Source organism: Pleuronectes platessa, chromosome 5 (genome assembly GCF_947347685.1).
Source record: "Pleuronectes platessa chromosome 5, fPlePla1.1, whole genome shotgun sequence".
Classification (NCBI taxonomy): Eukaryota; Metazoa; Chordata; class Actinopteri; order Pleuronectiformes; family Pleuronectidae; genus Pleuronectes; species Pleuronectes platessa.
The window spans coordinates 16,348,824-16,370,032 of NC_070630.1; the positions used below are offsets into that span (position 1 = coordinate 16,348,824).

Here is a 21,209-nt window from a genome sequence, read left to right on the forward strand (position 1 = left end):
GGGGTTTGGAGTTTTGCCAAATGGGTTTTTGAACATGTTGTAACAGATGAAATTGTGAAATGTGCTATATTGTGTCACCTACTGTGAAGAGGGGAACTGTTTCATCAGTGTGTTTTGTAGGTTTCAATAAATGTGGTCTGCATTAATGTATTTCATCACAGAACAGTCAAATTATTTTTAAAACTGTTTTAAACTAAAATGCTTCCATCAAGACACACCCACCCAAACTGTTCCTATGTGGACAGGAGGGTCATTGAGCGAATCACTATTGTATTTCACTCTATTACAGAAACTACAACAAACAAGCAGGGAGCTGATCGACATAGTGACCCTCTGCGACACCGCCTGCTGCCTCTCAGTGTGTATCTGAGCTCCTGTGCTCTCTGACCTGGTTTTTGATTATTCTAACTCAGCCAAGTGACTGTGAATGTGTCGGGATTATTAGTTCTCTGTCTGAGTGAATGGAAAGCCCTCCCACCTTGCACACTGTATGTTTACCTGCAGATAAGACATAGTGGGATAGAGGACTGTGTAGGTCGGTCTACAAAAACACAAACACACATATGAGGAGGGAGAGACAGAGCTTGCTCAGTTCCCTGCAGAGATGCACTTGAGATACAATTCAGAAACACTGAATAATACAGACCATTCATCATAGAAAAAATACCAACTCTGACACACACACACACACACACACACACACATATTTATTCAGCACTCTCAGGGGCTTGTTGTGAAGTGAAGGTGCCCTTGTGTCTGTGGTCATTTATCATAAAAGTGATTCAAAGTGTCCTGGCAGGTGAAGCCCACTGGTCCCTGCTTGTGTAAATTTCTTCGCACTTCTTGCTCTGAACCCTGCAGCACATAATGGTGCGCTGCTGTGCCCCTGTTAATGTTAAACACCCCCTCCCATGTCTGGATTTTCATCACTCAGCAACGGCGAGACCAGCAACAGGAGAAACGCCGCAGCCGCAGGAGAAAACGGATCAAATAGACAAAAGCCTGATTTTAGCACAGTGTGACGTGAGGTTCGGAGCGAAGAACAAAGAATTGAGTGTTGTGATGTTGGAAATAGGGTTGGCCGATATCTTCTGAATTGGCAAATGTGAGGATGTGCAGTCACAGTGGATGGTGACATTGGCAGGTGGGGTGTGGGGTGTGTGCGTGTGTGTGTGGGGGGCTGTGGGGGGTTTGGCACGTTTGTGCTGTTGGAGCGTCGCAACTAATTAACTTGACGGCAGGCTTAAATTAAACATGGCTGTTGTCGGTTTGTCACAGCAACAAATCACATCGCCGGGCTCAGCATCCAGGGAAATGTGTCAGGATGACGCCGCTGTCTATCGACCCGGCACTAGATGTGAACTTTCATTTGAAACATTCACAATCGGTGCATTACAATCTTGTTTTACTGGGGATATGCAATGGAGTTCACCATTAAGCAAAACCTGCGTGGTGTGCTAGTCCACAATGGATCCAGAAAACTGTCTTTATACAGGCTGAAATCCAACGGCTATCTGAAGTCTGTTATTCAGCAGATTATAACTGATGCATCATGTTTACTGCCGGCTGCCCATCCTGTCTAAGCCTCCGGATGTGCACTAGTTTGATGCATATAGGAGGAGCGTTTGTTTTTGTCATGCCCAGCCCAGGTGGGTGGTATTTTAATGGGCGGTCTGAGCTCATAATGATCAAATGTAGAAACCAAACGAGCCACTCCTGAATTTAAAAGAGAAACGCACACCAGAGGCATTTGTAAGCACTTTCTTAGACTTAGCGAATGGGGGTCATGTGTATTTAACTTGTCATCATAACCAACCGGACTGAATCCACATATGCACATGGAGAGAAACTCAAAAAATGAACCCTGAGTTTAACACCTCGGGCTACTTTGTTCTGTGCTCTGGATCAGCTGATCATCAGGGACCGTCTACTGCCATCGGCGACGGGCTGATCGATTGAAGCTGTCAACCACAGTGGCTGCAGACCAGAGCTACTCCTGCACGTCACTCTACCTGACCTGGGATCATCGGGTCCCTCAATGTTAGTCATCAAAGTGTTGGGAACGTTTGAATGTTATGGATCTCACTTCACTCTTCACTCTGGATCTCTTTATTTCAAGCCACTGAGGAGTGCAGTCCTGGTGGAAATGAACTACATGATTGACAGTATTTGGACTTTTATATGATTGGAGTTTTATTGGGGTTTCCACTCTGCGCTCCATAATATAAAATATCTTTCCTAGTATTCTCCTCACTTTGTCATACATTCTCACAAGACATGTATATTTATGTTTCAAACTAGAGTCTGACTAATGTGAATTTTTCTGAGCTTGTTTGATACAGATATTTGGAAGTTATTGATATTTACAGTATATAAACTGTATATGTGACAGGGAAATGTAATTTACTCTTTATGTTTTAAACCGTAATCCATAAAACACAAAAACAACCTTGTCCAACTTATTTTATGCATCATTTATTCTGTGAATTAAACGTTTTCATATCAGCAAACACGAACGCAGGAAGCGATATGTCTGTGAAAAGCTCACATCAGGCAGATTTTTAACTGGCGACAGATAAAAATGCTTTTGGGAGATTTTTTGTTATACATCTATGCTACATGTGTTATGTCTTGTTTTAAAAACCTGGTTTTGTTGTGGGTGGATTCCAGGAGGAATAGCTGCTACCTAAGCGGCAGCTAATGGGGATCTACTTAAGGAAAAAAGAATTAAGATAATTTACCTTCAGTTTAAGGACTAAGTATTTGCTGCTATACATCTGCAAGTTTTTGTGTGACTGAGGTGAAATAAGGGGCAGGCACAGGCTGTGCCGTGCTGCCCTGTCACATAAGCACAGACTCTAAACTTCTTCTGTGCACCATGTCTGGGTCCACTTGAGTCCTGCAGAGAAAACGTCCCTCGACCCTCACATCCTGCTTCTGTAGATTTTTAAGGGTCTTTTTGCACAACGTTTATCTGACGGGGTGAAATGAGCTGCAATCCATTTTGCCTGTAGTGGCTCCTCAACCACTTCACATTCTGTAAAGTAGGGTACTACCTACACGGGTACTAAGGACCTATACGAGCTCTGTCCTTCCACTGGAGATAATCTATTTCAGTCTTCTGCATCGTTTGTTCACCTACAATGGGACCCAGCTATGTTGGTCCCTGAGTGCTCGACTAAATAGCTGAATATCAAGCTCTGCACTCGCTGCTCACTGCAGTACATCAGCCTGCCTGTACTTATATTACAGATAAAAGCACAGCAGATAAGAAGAAAACACTGAAGGTTTCACTCAGAGCAGAAATGCCCGTGGCAGATCTTGGGGGAGCGGAGTCTGGCTGATTTCGTCGATATGATCACTTGCTTTATTTGGCTTTTGTAGGGTTTAACCCAAGCTTTGCCCCGATCCGGTTACATTCATTAAAATAAAAATATATTCTTGACTCCGGAGAAAAAGTCAGTAGTTGAGTTAGCTCTTCTGTCCTGTTTCCTTGAGACTATAATGAACCGCTACCTGCTCAGCATTGAGTGTATACAAGAATGTAGGGTGTGAAGGCACATTTTGAATATATTCTCAAACAAGAAGAAGTGGATAATGCTATGGAAGTGTTAATTACCTTATCTTAATAACAAGAAGAGGCTAAACATGTGGTCGACCACATACACAGACACACAAACACACGCACACATTGATGTAGCTAACTCTAATGCGGTAGTCATCGCCGACTAATTTTAATTTCCATAAGAAAGTTCTGTGTTCCTTTTTCTCCAGCAGTGACCTGTTGTACTGAAACTGCAACACTTTCATGCCATTGAAGGGCAAATCTATCTAGGGCACCACTGTATGGACACACACATTAACACGCACAACCCCACACACATACACACTGGTGTGCACCTTGCATTTGTGTTTGTTAGGCTCCATATTCTGTCCATAATTTCCCATTGCTTTTAACTGATTATCTTTGCTAGAGGAAAGATGCAGAAACGTGTCTGTGAGCTGCAGGAAGGAGGGGAGTCGAGACACACACCTGTCCCCAAGTGCTGCTTCTGATTCTTTGTTTGAAAGCCACACGCACACACTTGTTGATGTCAGCTAGTCACACAACACAACAATGCATCAGTGAGCATCAGACCAGAGCACAGTGCACATGATATGATGACAAAATTGACATTCACACAAACACATCTAGACATGAAACATTTACACAGGTTCAAAACCCTCTATTTTTTTTTTTTATTTTTTTTTTTTTTGCACAACTCTGTCACTAACACACGAGCACATCAGCACCAGCCCAGATTCACTGACAAATTAATCCTCACATCTGTTCTGCTGGAGACTGAGAAGGGTTTAATCTGCTGCTCTTACTGCCTCGTTGGCTCACACAGCCACACACACACATACACACACAGCCACACGCTCGAACACACACACATACACAGCATTTAACTTATATACTTATACTGTTCAAACATTCTGTACAAATGCACCGCAGCATGCATGGGAAGATAAGCGTTGATGGACACTAAGACACTTTCATTCATAGATAATCGTTCATCAAATCAGAAGATTAAGAGCCATGTCATCGTCAAAAGATGAAACGTACAATCTACGATCAAGATAAATTTTCGATAAAAAAAAAAGATGCATCCCTTTCTATACACACCTCAGAACCCGAATAAAGAAAAGGTAATTCAGTGGTGTCATTCAGGCAGCTCCTGCAGGGGGTGCTGCACACACTGCATGTTCACTGGGAGCCAGATCACTGACAGTGTTACTGTAGTTGTGACACCTGAGAAATAGGCCACTGACAACAAACACTCACTAGAGCTGTGAGGAATGCAGCTGGACAAGACTATCAGCAACACAGACGGACATTTGGAGGGTTGACTCAGAGGTGCATTAGACACGTAACAACACTAACACACACGTACACACTCATGCATAAGCACAGCTCTCTATAAAAAAAGGTTTAGCAGTAAAACCAAGATGCCAGAGCAATTACTCACAACTGACAAGTGTCTGGAAAGTGATTAGAGAGCATGTGTGAAAATCTGACTGGTGAAGTTTAGTTGATACATGTACTGAAAAAGTAACACACACACAGACACACTTATATTTGTGTCTTTGTTCATACCTGATCTTTGCCCTGCTGCACACTAACAGAAATGAATGAGAATACACTTTATGTGACTGTGTGTCATCAGTGTGTCTGTACATGTGCCTGCATGTGCCTCACTGTGTATCTGAGAAGGTAATTGCATCTGAACAGAGCATGTCGACCCTGGCAGCCAATCAAAGGTTCTTTTTTTTCTATTTAGCTGCCAACAACATTAAATCCCTCTGCAATATAAATCACAAACGCATGCACACACACAGACAATCACACACACACAAACAGCCGCTTGATGGCATGGGTGAGGATACAAGAAAACAGCCATTTCAAATCTTAGACATCTGCGTGTGTCACAATCGCACACACAAACACACACAATAATAAAATGAGGCTTTTAGCTAAATATAGTATTCTAAAAACCAACACACACACACACACACACACACACACACACACAAACTATGTTACACAGCATGTAATACATGCAAACAGACACGGTTGTGCACATGCACTCATTCAAAAAAAAATGTCACTTTAATTTCCTCCCTTTCATGTTTATGGCCGTTTTATGTTTTATCTTTCCGTCTTTTATCTTAGCCCTCACACACACAGAGTGAGCGAGAGAGAGAGAGAGAGAGAGAGAGAGAGAGAGAGAGAGAGAGAGAGAGAGAGAGAGAGAGCCCTCCGGCAATACCAAGTAGCTTACAAACTCAATCAAAAGAGAAAGACAGAAAACTGCAGCAACAGGAGTTGAAACTTACCTCCTCCACACAAAAGTTCATCCTTGGCAAAAGCAAGAAATGTGAGGGAATAACAAGAGTGTGTGTGTGTGTGTGTGTGTGTGTGTGTGTGTGTGTGTGTGTGTGTGTGTGTGTGTGTGTGTGTGTTAAATAACTGAGTAGGAGGCCAAGGGGAGTCAGGAGACTATTGTGAGGTGGATGTAACAACAGTCTACCTGTAGCTGTTCCAGAGGGAACGAAAGCAGAGGGCGAGGACATTGTTCAAGGAAGAGAGAGGAGGGCCAAGTGTGTGAAGTGTGTGGCATCCTGTTGTTGTGACAGCGTGGAGAAGAGAAGAGAAGAGAAGAGAAGAGAAGAGAAGAGAAGAGAAGAGAAGAGAAGAGAAGAGAAGAGAAGAGAGGTGAAGAGAAGAGAAGAGAAGAGAAGAGAGGTGAAGAGAAGAGAAGAGAAGAGAAGTGAAGTGAACCCTACCTGGAGTTGTTCGGACGGCGTGGTGGACTGTCTGGTGGTCTGAGCCGGAGCTGAACTCTCCTCAGGACGCAGGAACACTTGCTGACCGCGTCTGCAGGCATCAAAAGCAACAATCTGTGTGTTGGTGTTTGAGTTGTACCCGGTGCACACATGGACTCAGCTGTTACAATCACACACACACACACACACACACACACACACAAACACACAACAACAAACGTGCACGCATACTAAAGAACTTCCCTCTCTTCCTTAAACTGAGGAGTGCAGGAATGTAAAGGTGTGTGTGTGTGTGTGAGGGAATGCAGGGGGGAAAGGTGAGTGTGACACCGCGCGCGCTGTGTGTGTGTGTGTGTAAGTGTGTAAGTGTAAAGTCCTTACAGGTCCTTCCCTTTCTTCCTCTCGAGCGCAGTCATGTCATCTCCACCTGTCGTACGCAGAGAGAGCGCTGGAGTCACACACACATTCACACACACACACACGCAGCCGACGCACCGATGCACACACTCACACCGGCGGGGCTGAGACGCACACTGGCGGCGCAGACACCACGAGCTGCAACACATAGAGCCGAGAGTGAACACAGTCCCTCCTCCTCCTCCTCTCTCCTCCCACCCATCTCTCTCTCTCTCTCTTACTCTCTCTCTTACTCTCTCTCTCTCTCTCATCTCTCTCTCTCTCTCCGCCTCTCTCTCTCTCTCTCTCTCTCTCTCTCCGCCTCTCTCAACCCTCCCCATGTTCCACTTCCCTGTTGTCAGTGTGCACATTGTGTCACTGTGCACATTGTGTCAGTGTGTACAGTGCAGGGCGGATTTACTTCACCCACATGGTAATCAGTAGAATACTAAATCCACCTGCGAATATGTTATAATAATATTTAGAATCAAGTTCATTGATTCGTTGTTATCGATCTTCACCGAATATAAAAAATACATGAGGTAAAATTAAATTAAATATTTATGAGACCTTCCTCACACACTGGCGAAATAGCATTGATTCAGAATCTTGGGCATGCGGACTGCCCTGAGGAGCCGGGGATCAAACCACCGACTGTCTATTTAGTCGATGACCCGTTCCATCACCTAAGCCACAGCAGTTCCGGTTGTGCAAATTATGACTGTTGTCTGTGAGATGCAAAGGTGGGTGTTGTTAATTCGAATGGAGCAATTCATGAGATCATGTGACATGCCTCATTCTCCATAATCCTCTATAATACACCCCCCCCACACTGGTTGTCTATTTAAGCTGCAAAAATGTCCCCATCGCTCCCTTTGCTTGTCCATGCCTGTGCTGTACGGTGAACCTGTCGAAGCCAATCAGGACCCATCAGGACCCACAAGGAGCCTTCAGGACCCATCAGGACCCACCAGGACCCACAAGGAGCCTTCAGGACCCTTCAGGAACCACCAGGACCCACAAGGAGCCTTCAGGAGCCATCAGGACCCATCATACCCACCAGGACCCATCAGGACCCTCTAGGACCCACCAGTACCCTCTAGGAGCCTTCAGGACCCATCAGGACCCATCATACCCACCAGGACCCTCTAGGACCCACCAGGATCCATCAGGACCAACCAGGACCCATCAGGACCCTCTAGGACCCACCAGGACCAATCAGGACCCCATGATTTGTGAATGACATTGGCTGGGCTATTTACTTTATCGTTTATGGGGAATCAGGGAAAACCTTGGGTTGCGCTCAGACACAAAAAAACACAATGTCTGTCCGGACGAGCCTTAGACTACACCGTGTCATTATTGTTACCTGCTGATTCCCCCCCTCCACCACCCCAACATGCACATCCCTATTACATCTATATGATCATATCTGGTGGAGCCTTGACTACTAACCATCTTCTGCTGCTGGGCAAACATTTCAAACATAAGTTGTCTGACTGAAGTGCCTGAAATGCGTCTCTGAATCCGATTTTGACATGGTGGTTTGCAGCTGACCAACAATCGGCTTTGATGTCTGCAGAGACTGTGCTAATGTTGTGTTCATCCTGAAATGATCACTTGGTACAGTTTGTGTTGGCCAAACCAAACATCCTCTCACATCACACACCATCTAACACAAGGCAGCTATTCAGAATGTGAACATGGACAATGTGATAGTGAAACATTATGGCTCTACTATATCGCCCTTTGGCAAATCTTAAGAAGATTTCGGCGAATAAGGACAAAAGACAAAACTAGATTTGATGTATGATAGTCTTACCTGTACATTGAGTTGAGTTGAGTTCTGCTGCTCATCTCTTGAATAAGTGCTGCCAGATAGGAGCCTATTGATTCCCTCCCACACTTATCAATCAATGAGACTGTTCTCTGCATGCAGGCTCGTATTTACGTCTTGAAGTTGTGGGCCTTTCATTTCAGACTCCGACTTTGTCGTTCGCAACTTTTCAATACAATATTTCAGTGCATCATGAAGTATGGGCTCAAGTGGCCCGTTGAACCATTTTATTGTAACCTCAAGCTTTGATTGTAAGTGAGGGATTGTCTGCGTCAGGGATTCTCTCAGTGTTGTTCCTGCAGACTGCAGTTTGTGCCCTGTCTCTGATTACCAGGCAACTTGGGTTTCATTTAACCATGGTTATAAAATTATCCCAACATCTAATTCCAAGGGTCTATAATCAACAATATCAGAAAATACTTATATAAACATATATTTGTTGTTCTGGAAGGTCATTCTGAGGTCACTTTATCAGCTGTTCTGGAGCTTTCAGACACATCATATGATTTTCATGTATAGATTGCATTTACCCACATATCAGGTAACTGATACAAATGCAAAGAATTTTAAGCACTTCTAGGCTAATTACTTATATTATATTTAATTGAAATGTGGAGAAATTCAAAGTGATACCAAAGAGTTCCAGAAAGTAATAGGAAACAGTTGCTAAAATGAACCGTGTAGAAAGGCAAAAAAATGATCTGTTCGGAAAAATATGTGTGAAAAATGTGAAGAAAAAAAACATAAGTGTGGTACAATTTGAGTCGTTGCCATGCAAATGCAATTTTTTAAATCTTTTTTGTCCACACATTTTGTTTGACTTTACTCATTTCTGAGTTCCTGTAAAAACCCATCCTGCAAACCAGCAGCTGGTTAAGACCTAATGAAGCCCTACGACCATCCCAACACATAGCACATCAAAGATTTAAAAGATTTATCTCTTCCGTCACAGCTCTGTACATTTAATCAAGTGGCAGATTCAACACAGCGGGCTCAAGCTGCTGCAGGAGTCATGTGACAGCTGACTCTCCGAGGTGACATTGCTTGGCGACGGAACATTTAGCATGAAGCCGCACAACAGGTTGCATCGAAGCGTCTGATGTCGTCCATCAATGTGACAGCGAACCTCACAGTCATTTACTAAAAACAAGCTCGCCAGCAGCTGCACACACGCACACACGCACACACACACACACACACACACACACAAAAGAAAATATTTCTCAAGCAGAAAAACATTCTCGAGGATTATTCTTGTTTACGAGTTCTTGAAGTTAAGTTCCAAAATAGGTGTTCTGTTTTGTATTTTTATGCAGATCACAAAGAATAAAGTTGTTGCCTGAATTCAATTGTCTTGTAATTCAAGCGGCTGACATGAGCAGCTCCTTTAATTCAAATGAAGAGGGCCGCTCCGGTTCAAATGCTGAAAATTGGCCAGACTGAGAAAAGACACTGTTAATTGTTTAGGAAAACAATCAAAACCCGAGTGCTTGTTGTGACATGCTCACTGGAGGCTGAAATTGCCTGAAATAAATGATGGCGTTCAGAAAATCCCAAAACTATAAGCACTCATACGAAATCACCGGTAATGAGGGTCTTAATTAAGGATGTTAAATGAAAATATCGACTGTACTCCACTTTGTTTCTCTACAGATTCAGAGGTAAGATGAGGTTGACGGCACATTGCAGCTTGACAGAGGTTTATCCTCGGTTCACAGAGTCAGGCTGAGGTGAGTGCCCCGCTACAATATGCTGCAATATTCAGTTAACCCAGGGGCTGCCTGTTTTATGAACGTGCTGAGAGGTTTCTCTGGTACGAGAGAAACTCACACTTTACTTACTGGCACTGGCCAATAACAAGATAAAGAGGTCATCAGCACTGTATACAGTTATATATATTATCAATTCTTGTCTGTGTCATATGACCACATATGACACATATACACACACACACGCACGCACACACACACACACACACACACACACACACACACAAACTGTACTCAGGAAAAAACACACAAGCCACAGCACAAACACACACCTGAAAATAGGTTAGTTCAAAGCTGCTAGTCCTCAAAGACTGTCTCTCCTCATCTGATGTGGACTGTGATCTAGATTACCTTTTGAACAAACACACACACACACACACACGCACACACACGCAGGCACACACAAACTTCTGAGCATGACTGCACTGTTGTTCAGCTGAAAGGAGTATTGATCCAGAGTTTGTGATTAAAACAGCCACTGTTGTTGCAGCTCAAATGCAATCAGCACACAAATCTACCTTGTGATCACTAACTCACTCAGTTGCTCATTCGCATTCATGCACGTGCATACAAACACATACACAAGGACACACACTCACTCACTGCAAAATCTGATGACGATAAAGCCAGTAATCCTGTGTGTGTGTGTGGGTGTGTGTTAGTTAAAGTATACATCATATATACATATACACTATCCCAGCCATATATATGTGTGTGTGTGTGTGTGTGTGTGTGTGTGTGTGTGCGTACACCGAACATGCAAGTGATTGTCCTGACTCCAATAAAGCAGAAGAGTGATTTAAAGCTCTAAATGGTGAAGGAGCACTCAGGGGAATAAGGGCTAATCTACATAATGGGGGGGGGGGGGGGGGGGGGGGGCTATACTAATGGCATCCTCCTGTGTATGCACACACACACACACACACACTGGTGTCAATTGAACGGAGCCTATTCTCATCCCTGCTGATCTGACTGTGCCAAGGTAAATGTATTAGGAAAAAACAACAACAACAGGGATAAGGTAGAAGATGATAACACTGTTGTAAGATAAATAAGTTTTAGTGTAGTGTACATGCCAGCTTCTCATTTAATTGTTTTCTTAAAATCCTCAATGCAGGGTATAGTTTCACAAATGTTTCACTACATGTGACCACACACCGATTAAAGGCTGGTCGTGATCGATAGCTGCTTATTTAGCTGAAAACCATCGATCAGCATTCTCTGAAAAAAAACAATCCTCCATGATGTGCCATGAACACGTCAAGTGTTGAGAGGAGTTCATCTGAGAGTCTCTGTCACTGTGACTCCATCGCAGCTGCTATCTGGAGGTGACCGCTTCACAAATGTGGTCGGCTTGATGAGCAATGTGCATTTGGGGAAATGCGTCCGCTGTGTGAAGAGCCAAAGAAGAAAGACCGACTCAGCAGATGGTCACATTATTTACAGGGGGATTGTTGGATTGAAGACGAGGATAAAATACTCTGCTGAAAGTTTGAAGATGCTCTCAGCGTGAGTCCTGACTCATCAAACCAACACTGCACATTAATCTGAACCACTGAGGCTGAATCGTATTGATCAACACTCATTTCTTGTTGAGGGGAACATGTAAAAACCTTTGGTATAATTTGCGTTATTGACCATTTACCCTCTTTCTTCTACTTTGACACATAGTACTGATGTTTTAACAGTCAGTCAATCAATTAAATGATCAGCAGAAACTTTATAATTTCCTATTTAAGTAACTGAATAATACTTTGAAAAAAAACTAAATCGATAAACAAACATAAAAAATAAGGCAAAATGTTTCCAACAGTGTCATCAAGTATCACATGTTATCTGTTAGATACAATTACAGGAGCATGCTGTGTGAATACAATCAAGGAGAAAGCCGACCTGACCGAACCTTGAATAGTTTCTCTAAACTATTTTATGAACTCAGCCCAGGTTGAATACTTACACCCTAATAACCAATATTTGTATAGCAGCGGATAAGCGCCCATGCTCTTTTGCGAGATAGACGGTTTTAAAGACATGCTGAACATAATCGAGCCCTGGGACAAAGTTTTGTAAATGTACTTTATTATTAAACAAAGTTTTATGTAATTAATAGTATAACAATCGAGCTACCTGACAGTGTAATATAGCAGAGTTATGGATAGGGCCCTGCTCTGTTCTTTAATCAGACTGTAAGTGTGAACAGTAAATCTATAGGTAGACGTGCAGCTGGATAAACCAAGGTTAGTGATGCGCGTCCTGCTGCAGCCATTAATACTGAAAAATGTACGACTCACACAACTGTGGAGTGCTGACGACAAAGTGGAGACCACATGGAGTGTGACGAACGGCTTAGAGAAAAGTCTGTGTCCGTGTGTGTGTGTGTGTGTGTGTGTGTGTGTGTGTGTGTGTGTGTGTGTGTGCGTGCCTATGAATATTACATCACCTTATTGTTGCTCATAACTAATTTCCTTAAACAACATGAGCAGTAAAACAACAGCAGGAAAGTGACAATGACACACCCTGCTTTGGAAAGTCACCCAGACAGACGCAATCGCAACCACACACACACACACACACACACACACACTTAACAGCGGGCCATGCTGTTTGCATTGATAACCTATTTCAACAGTGCAATGTGTTTGTTAACCTGACTCTACCCAGTACATCTGCCAACGGGATGCGGATTACAACAGACTGTGTGCACAGCGAGCCAAAAAATAATTAATTATTTCACCTTGTGGTTAAAAAACATCTTCACGTTACCAGTAAGATTTGTTGTTGCGCACTGCATTGAAAAGATGAAACTATTTCTGAGGGAAAAAAAGGTTTACTGTTTTGACCCCGCTGCGGCAAATGTGTTGCACACCCATGTGGAGGCTTTTATTCTTGTGTGCTCTGTCTATATCTTATCTTTTAGAACTCAGAGTCAGTCTATCAAACGATGTGAAAATAATTTGTTTTCAATCCAAGGTCTGCAGATGACTCATCATTTTTTCGAGCACCTCCAATTGTGCTTCAGTTCCATGTGCACCACCAAATTTCAACACATGTGCGTGGGAGTCATTTCATTCAAAGAGTCAATATGTCCTCCTCCTACATCATAAGCCACTCCTAAAGCATCTGTACCCTGCGTCATGACCAGCAGCATATTCATTTACGTAAAAAGGAACAAATGAAATAAACGTCTTCATTCAGTTCATCAGAAATCACAAAGCTGCTTCGCGTCCACACTTTGAGAGGCTGGTTGCTGGTTGCTATGTGAGTTAGGACGTTGGCAACCTGAACAGTTTATAAGCTAGTTTCCATACCAACACACACTGTCTGCTAACTATAGTCCATCTAGGCAGCGTCGAGGAGGGAGAAGGGGCGGATGAGAGGATGAGAGGATGAGGGACGTGAAAAAGAGGAGAGGAGACCTTACTGCTCCATAGAAATCTCTGCACAGCCCACTGCTGCTTTTGAAATCCCACCAGCTGAGCGATACAATAGCACTACGCTCCTGTGTGTGTGTGTGTGTGTGTGTGTGTGTTTGTGTGTGTGTGTGTGTGTGTATGTGCGTGCGTTATTGCGTGTGTGTGTGTGTGCGTGTGTGTGTGCGTGTGTATGCTGTTGTACCGATATCTTTGTGAGGACCATTTTGAGTCCCAAACCTACGGAGTGAGGACATTTTGGGAAAGTGAGAACATTTTGGGCGGTCCTCACTTTGTGAGCCCCCTTTAATGGACTGTTTGGGGGTTAGACTCGGTTTTAGGGTTAAGGTTAGAATTAAGTTACGGTCATGGTAAGGGGCTAGGGAATGCATTATGCCAATGAGTGTCCTCACTAAGACAGTGTTACAAATGTGTGTGTGCTATTCACCATTATCTCAAACCCTGTTGAAGCCCTATGAGACGAATTGTAATTTGTGGATATGGGCTATACAAATATAATTGATTGATTGATTGATTGATATTTCTATATATTTAGATATTTATATATATTTTTTTTTTTTTCTGCTGTTTTTATATATATACAGTTTATATTTTATTATCCACTCCAGCAGCACAAGAACACTTTCCTACTGGACACTGACACAATCACATCATTGCATTCCATTCCTGTATCTATAAATATGTTCTCCGTATGTGATTTATGTGATTTCTGTATGTATGTCAGTGATGTGTTAAGTGTACAAGCTACTGGATGATCTGAATTTTCCACGGGATAAATAAAGTATCCATCTATCTATCTATCTTTCTATCTATCTAAACTGTATTTTTCTGCATTTGCGTGGTTTACGGGAGACATGCACTTAAACAGGACTTCAATTTCCCATCGCAGGTTGAAGGAAGCAGCAGCTTAATTTGACCCGATGAAGGATTTGCTATGCAGCTTGACTGAATTCATTTTCCTTTCCGCCTTCCATTTACTTTTTTTTAAACTCTGAGTGCACTGATTGAAAAGCTGCTTTGCTGTAAAAGTAAGTGTTTAAACACTCAAAGGGACGGTTCAGGTTACCAAACACAGAGGGGGTTAATTTGCCTAGCATGTGAGGTGCTGATGATAAAACCGCAGGGGGGCTTTGAGGGAGATTTATCTGTTTTTGTACATGAGACCTGGCGAAAGAGGACGCGCCAGCGGCAGAGCGGGCACATGCTCCGCCGGCTCTGTTCTGTGATCAGAGCGTCGCGGCTTGAGTGACCCCTCTAAGAACTGCACTGACACTGTGATAGGTTTCTGAGGAGATCGACGCTGATCCTTTGATCCTCGCGTGTGTCACCGTCGCTGGCTGCTAATGCACAGAGGCTGCGAGTGGCTTTGCAGCAACAACACTCGTTTACACTTTCAGACATGCACAATATTCTCCTGAAGTTATCCAGAGGGCTGAGAGGGCACGAGTCCGGAGAATCCACGGTGAGCGAGTGGATGTGTTGATGATGTTTCTAGCAAAACTGAAAGAACAACCTCAAAAAGAAGAGAATTGTCTCCGGATGAGAAAGAGATGCCACCGACGAAGAAGCTGCAGACGAAGCAATCGACTTGGAAATATAATGAGACGCGTGATTTCCACAACGTAAATTTAAACATCATGTTCTCCCTCCTGTCTGCTCCATGTTCATCCTGTGCAACAACCTTTACGTGAATGCAGCAGATGTTGAGAGTGAGAGCAGCAGGTAAATGTCATGGAGGCCGGGTCCACTGGGTTTACTATGGAAACCCTACAGGCATTAATGGGATTCTGTTTGAAAGGTTATTATGAGTATAGAATGTTTGTGTTTTATCTCTGTCCAGCATAAGTGATTCATACATTCGGAACAATGACATAAATAGTTCATCACTATGTCCACTACATCATTCAATGCTAAAAAAAAGTATTTTAGGACGCCTCCCATTTTTGGGGATTTTTGTGCTTGAGTTCTGACGTCTACCTGGGCGGCTGTGGCTGAGGTGTAGAATGGTCGTCCTCCAACCTGAAGGTCGGCAGTTCGATCCCCAGTCTGACCCATCTGCATGCCGAAGTGTCATTGGGCAAGATGCTGAACCCTGAATGGCTCCTCATAGAATAACAAAGTGTTGCGAATAGATGCACTCTATGAATTTGTGTGAAAGGGTGAATGTGTGGTATTTGCAGGTTCTCCCCATGTCTGTGTGGGATTTCTCCAGCTACTTGAACTTCTCCCATAATTCAAAGACATGCAGATTTAGGGTTAGGTTAATTGTAGTAGGTGTGAATGGTTGTTTGTCTCTGGATGTCAGAGACAAACGATGCAGGCGACCTGTCCAGGGAGCGACCCGCCTCCCGCCCACTAAGCCCCGGGTCCCTCAAAGGACCAGCAGTACAGATAATGAATGGGTGGAAATTGATCGTGAAATAATAAACAAATTCACCAATCCTCTATAGGTCAGTTAAAAGACATATATACAGGATGCCAGGTCTAGAAAATCCCTTTGGCTGGTTCAGCTCCAGAATAACACTTGCATCCTCTTTAACAGGTACTTCATATATTTAGGAGGCCACTTCCCACAGTCCACTGGGCAGCAGAGCACCTGGATTTATTGACATTTACAACTTGATCGATAACGGGAACATTAGAACTACTGCCAATTAAATTACTAAATGGGTGTCTTACTTTCTACCGATGGATTGCCTGCAGTTATAAATGCAAGGTAGTCTTTAATAGAGGGGTTTTACAGAGAGATATCCAGTGAAGCAAGTGGTCGAATGATTCAATGAGCCTAATGAGTCCAAAGGAGGTAAAACTACAGCCGGTGGTATTTTTCACAACCTGGCATCCTGAACCTTGGTCTTACTAATGGATTATAGTTGGTCTATAAAACATTGGTAAATTATTAACCGTAACAACGACATATAGTCACACGTACGGATCTGTGTCCGTGTTATGAGATACTGCAAAGCCTTACTCGCACTTTTTATTAAAGCCGACGGGTGTAACCAGGACACGACCCACTTGAGTTTGGGTCGTACCTCCCAAAACCCCACAATGAGCATAACTCACTGTATCAAGACATGTTTGTGTCTGTGTTTATGTGTAAAGGAAACCTCTTCTGCTGTCCCCTGTTAGCGGCTTCCTTCCTGGTGAGCGACTCAACAATGATCAGGGAGCACAGACTCACACGCACGTTTCCTTCCCTTCGTATTTGGTCGTGTCAGAGGTGAGCTGGGAAACGGTGGGCAGGGCGAGGAGCTGGTGATAAAAACCAGGGGCACGGTGGAAGTGAAAGGGAGATAATGAGATGAAGAAAGAGACGGGGAAATGGAAGCTGAGCGGAAAAAACCCCTGTAAATGGTGAGTTAAAGGTTGAAGGGGAGGAACCTGACCCTGTCCATCACGGTCAGCGGAGCCTATGGTAATGTCAGCGTCAGCTTAAAAGTGTCACGGCTAAAAACAACGGTTGTTGTTGCGTGAACACAAGCTTGCCGACATGCATTACAAAGAGTGTCAAAAAAAAACACACACACCAAAGGGAATGCGAGTAAGTGCTGCGGAAAATCTCCAGTGGTGAGGGAAGTAGAAGTTAGAGCAAGGTTAAAAGATGGAGAGGCAGAAAACAAAGAGAGAGCAGCCTCAAGAGAGAGAGAGAGAGAGAGAGAGAGGGAGAAAGAGGACAGGAATGGGAATGGTGAAAAAATGAAACGCTGCAGCAGCAACAACAGCAGCTGTGGGGAGACGGTAAAAATAATAGATGGAGAGAAGTCATGCAGGGGCAGTGAAGGGGAAAAAGGAGACTGCAGCAAACCAACCAAACTTCCTCTCCCGCCCTCTTTGTCCACGCCTGTTTTCTTTCTTTCTTTTTGTAAAAACTAACAAACTAACGAGGAGTGGGCGACAGAGACCGACGGAGCCGCGCTGCGATCTCTGTCTGTCGGACATCACAACGTGTTCGGAGGCAAACTCCTATTTGTTTAGGAGCGTTTGCATGTTTGCCTGTGTGTGTCTGTGCAACATCCGACAGATCAGATGGAGAATGTCTGGCTTCATTATTATCCGCACTCTATCTCCTCATTTCTCTGACGTAATTGGTTCCTCAAATTAACCAATCAGGACGTGGCAGCACTGAGACTATCCACTCTGAGGCGGTGGCGCAGGCTGAATAGATGCTACAAGTGGTAATGACAACGACAGCTTGTGTGTGTGTGTGTGTGTGTGTGTGTGTGTGTGTGTGTGTGTGTGTGTGTGTGTGTGTGTGAGTGTGCATGTGTGCGTTTGCATGAAATAACTACACTGACTCCACTTTGTTGCTATGGAACCCCATCTTCCCAAAGTGCAAAAAGCACAGAACAATTTATACCCACAATTTCCTCTCTATAATGAAGCCGTGAATGCCCTGACCCTGACGAGCACACGCTCGGCCGCACAAAGACACACACGCACACTCAGCCACACACACACACACACACACACACACACACAACCACACTCGTAACAGCTCTATCATCTCAAAGAGCCTCCTCAATGCTTTGATGCAGATGGTGGATCAGAATAAGAGGAAAATATTACAATATTATTAAGTCAGTGAAACATAAATGACAATGTGCCTATCCTGTACGTCATTACCAGCCAACCCTGCTGTGATCGCCCCCCCCTCTGCAGGTCTCTGCTCACCTGTTCCTCATTCATCCCCCCCTCACTATAAATACCTGCCTTTTGTTCCTGTTGTCAGTTTGTATCATCTGGTTGTTTCCACCTGACGGTCTGTAACACCCTCATGGTGTTTATGTGCAGCTGGGCTCTAAAATCCTCAAAATGAAATACAACCAGACTGTTTGATTTAGAGCTGGAAACTAAAAATCTTATATGTATTTTTGAAATGATTGGATTGTACTGTTATTTTTTGCTTATTTGTCATTTAACATTTTCAAGGAACATTTTTTATATTTTGGCTCATTTTTTTTTCTTTTCTTTATTGCAGTAATCTGAATTCCTGTTGGACAAAAAATAATTATGGGGACGTCATATTCTGTTTTGTGAAACTGTGATGGATACTTTTCATAATTTTATGACAGTTTATACACTATCCAGGTTCTTAATTAGCTGTTTAATTGCTTTAATTTCTTACTCTAACATTTTTTATTTATTTCAGTTATTATATGGTCCAGTGTGAATGGGTGCCTTGGCTGTGCAGCTGAAAACTGGACTGCCGGTTGAGATGGAGTAAACAGATATAACAAAGAAATGTAAGCAGTCTGTGTAATGGTTAGTTTGAGAGCAACAGAAATGAAGAAGATCCTTTACAGCTGTGACGCAAACGCACTCAACAGGTCCACACCCAGACTTATTATCTCGCCTGAATACACAATGGCAATTAGGCACCGCAACACACACACACACACACATACATACACACACACACACACAAACATATGCAACATGTGCAATCAGTCAAGACATGAACATGCACGACAAATGTACAAACACACAAAGCATACATCGACATCCACACCTAAACAAACAGATCTCGGTCACACACACGTTTGACCTTGCTCATCTCTGACCTCACTGTCCCTCTTCCTTCCTTGCTTCCTTCCCGCAATCAGTTTTTCCCCTTTAAACCATTTCTTTTTCTCTCCTCTGATATTCTCTCCCCCCCCCTGTCAGCTCCATTTTTTTCCCTCTCCTCTTGTTGGGAGTTTGCAATGTCAAACAAATCAGTGCTGCTGTCAGAGTGCCCCCAAGTGTACAAATTCCTAAACAACACTCAGCATACCGAGCGGCTGGACCACCTCCAGCTCACAGCTGTGGGCTGCAAAAAGTCTGAGCTTCTTTTGTCTGAGCTTCTTCTTATTATGCACGAAAGAAAAAAAAACACCACATGGTGTGTGCTCTGGATTTCCTCAAAAAGAACACGAAGGGGTGGATCTGTTCTCTTGATCGCCCGTCATTAGAGATTAGTCCGAGTGTACCTGAACACGCCGTATATTATTGCTCTGTCTCATTTGGATTGTTGTCAGGTACGACTGCACCACTCCATCCGCTTTATGAACACTGAATACCAAAAATAGAAACCATTTTTTGAATTTCCCTGACTATCTCTCTCCAGGGCGAAGTAATCATAGAGCAGCCACCGCAGGGCAGAAATGAAGAGCAACTTCTGCACCGACCTCATCTTCGCCGCCCCGCGTCAATTACCACATCACTCCGCCACCCAAACACAACCTTCAAAGTCTTACAATGTTTCTCTCGCTCTCACTTTCTCTCTCTTCCCCACACACACACACATTCTCCGTCAGGAATACCAATGAGTGAATTGTTTCCATTTCAAAGGGAAGCGCTCGGCCTGAAGAGGGTAGGAATTAAATATCGCGACTGTGCCCAAAACGCAAGATAAATAGAAAAAAGGAAGACAAGAAAGAAGGAAGTGTAATCCATCGAGAGGCTGCAGTGCCAAGTGGGCCAGATTTACTGTGCAACACGCTGGCACTCACACGTCTCCCTCTCCCTCTGATCCCGTCTCCTCTCCGCTCATCTCTGTGGCCTTTTCTCTCAGGTGACTCTAATTAACTGTGACAAAAGCATTCAAGCATAAAACACACTTTGTGCATGTGTGTGTGTGAACTTCACTTAGGGGTGCATGCATTTATGATTATAGTGTATATACTGTGTGTGTGTGTGTGTGTGTGAGTGTCTGCGTGTCAGCAGTCTCTCAGCAGAGACTCCTCAGGGACTTAAGGCTGGTAACAAGAAAAAGGCCATTGTGCAGCTGACGCGTCTCCATGTGTCTCTGTGCCACGGTGTGCGGCTGGGGTTGAGTTAGGGCCGGAAGGTGTCAACAAACCCAGGAAAAATGGACGTGCAGCCGACAAGGCCTCGCACTTATCAAAATCTAATTAGTCCTCAGAGAGAGGGCTGAGAAAAGCGGCTGTAGACGAGGAGGCAGAGGCTGCACAACCCCATTTTTACAACAGGGAACATGCAGCGAACCAGATTATTACACTGTGTCACCAGTTGCTGAGATGTCAGGGACAAACAGGGATCCAGGAACACACAGAGAGGAACTCAGGCGAGAAAGCAACAGTGTGAGGAGATGGAGGTTGAGCAGAGAGATGATTTAAAGAGCTTAAATTAACAGGAATAAGGAAGCAAGTGTATAAGTAAGGCCATGTGTGCATATATGCCATGTATAGAAATCACATATGTGCTTAAGAATTTGTATTAATTAACTCAAATGCGACAAAAACAGTATTTAAAAGTAAGATGATGTTAATAAATAGTATAAAAATAGTATTTTTCCATGTATTTTAAAAGGACTAATTGATTAAATATGACTTATGTTGTAAATTGCTGTGATTGAGAAAATAGAGCGTGTTGTGTGATGAGAAAAGAGAAGTGGAAGTTACAGAGGGGCCGAGCGGACACAGATGGCAGGTACAAAGAAGA

General features: G+C 43.6%; 1 protein-coding gene across 1 annotated transcript in view; it reads right to left on the minus strand.

Annotated features, from left to right (window-relative positions):
* The window catches only part of LOC128439629 (cGMP-dependent 3',5'-cyclic phosphodiesterase), a 96,030-nt gene extending 89,124 nt beyond the window's left edge, over positions 1-6,906 (minus strand). Inside the window, 2 exon segments of the mRNA XM_053421988.1 lie at positions 6,331-6,421; positions 6,712-6,906. Coding sequence (XP_053277963.1) covers positions 6,331-6,421; positions 6,712-6,896 — 276 coding nt within the window. The 5' untranslated portion in view covers positions 6,897-6,906.
* Between the last annotated feature and the right edge of the window lie 14,303 nt (positions 6,907-21,209).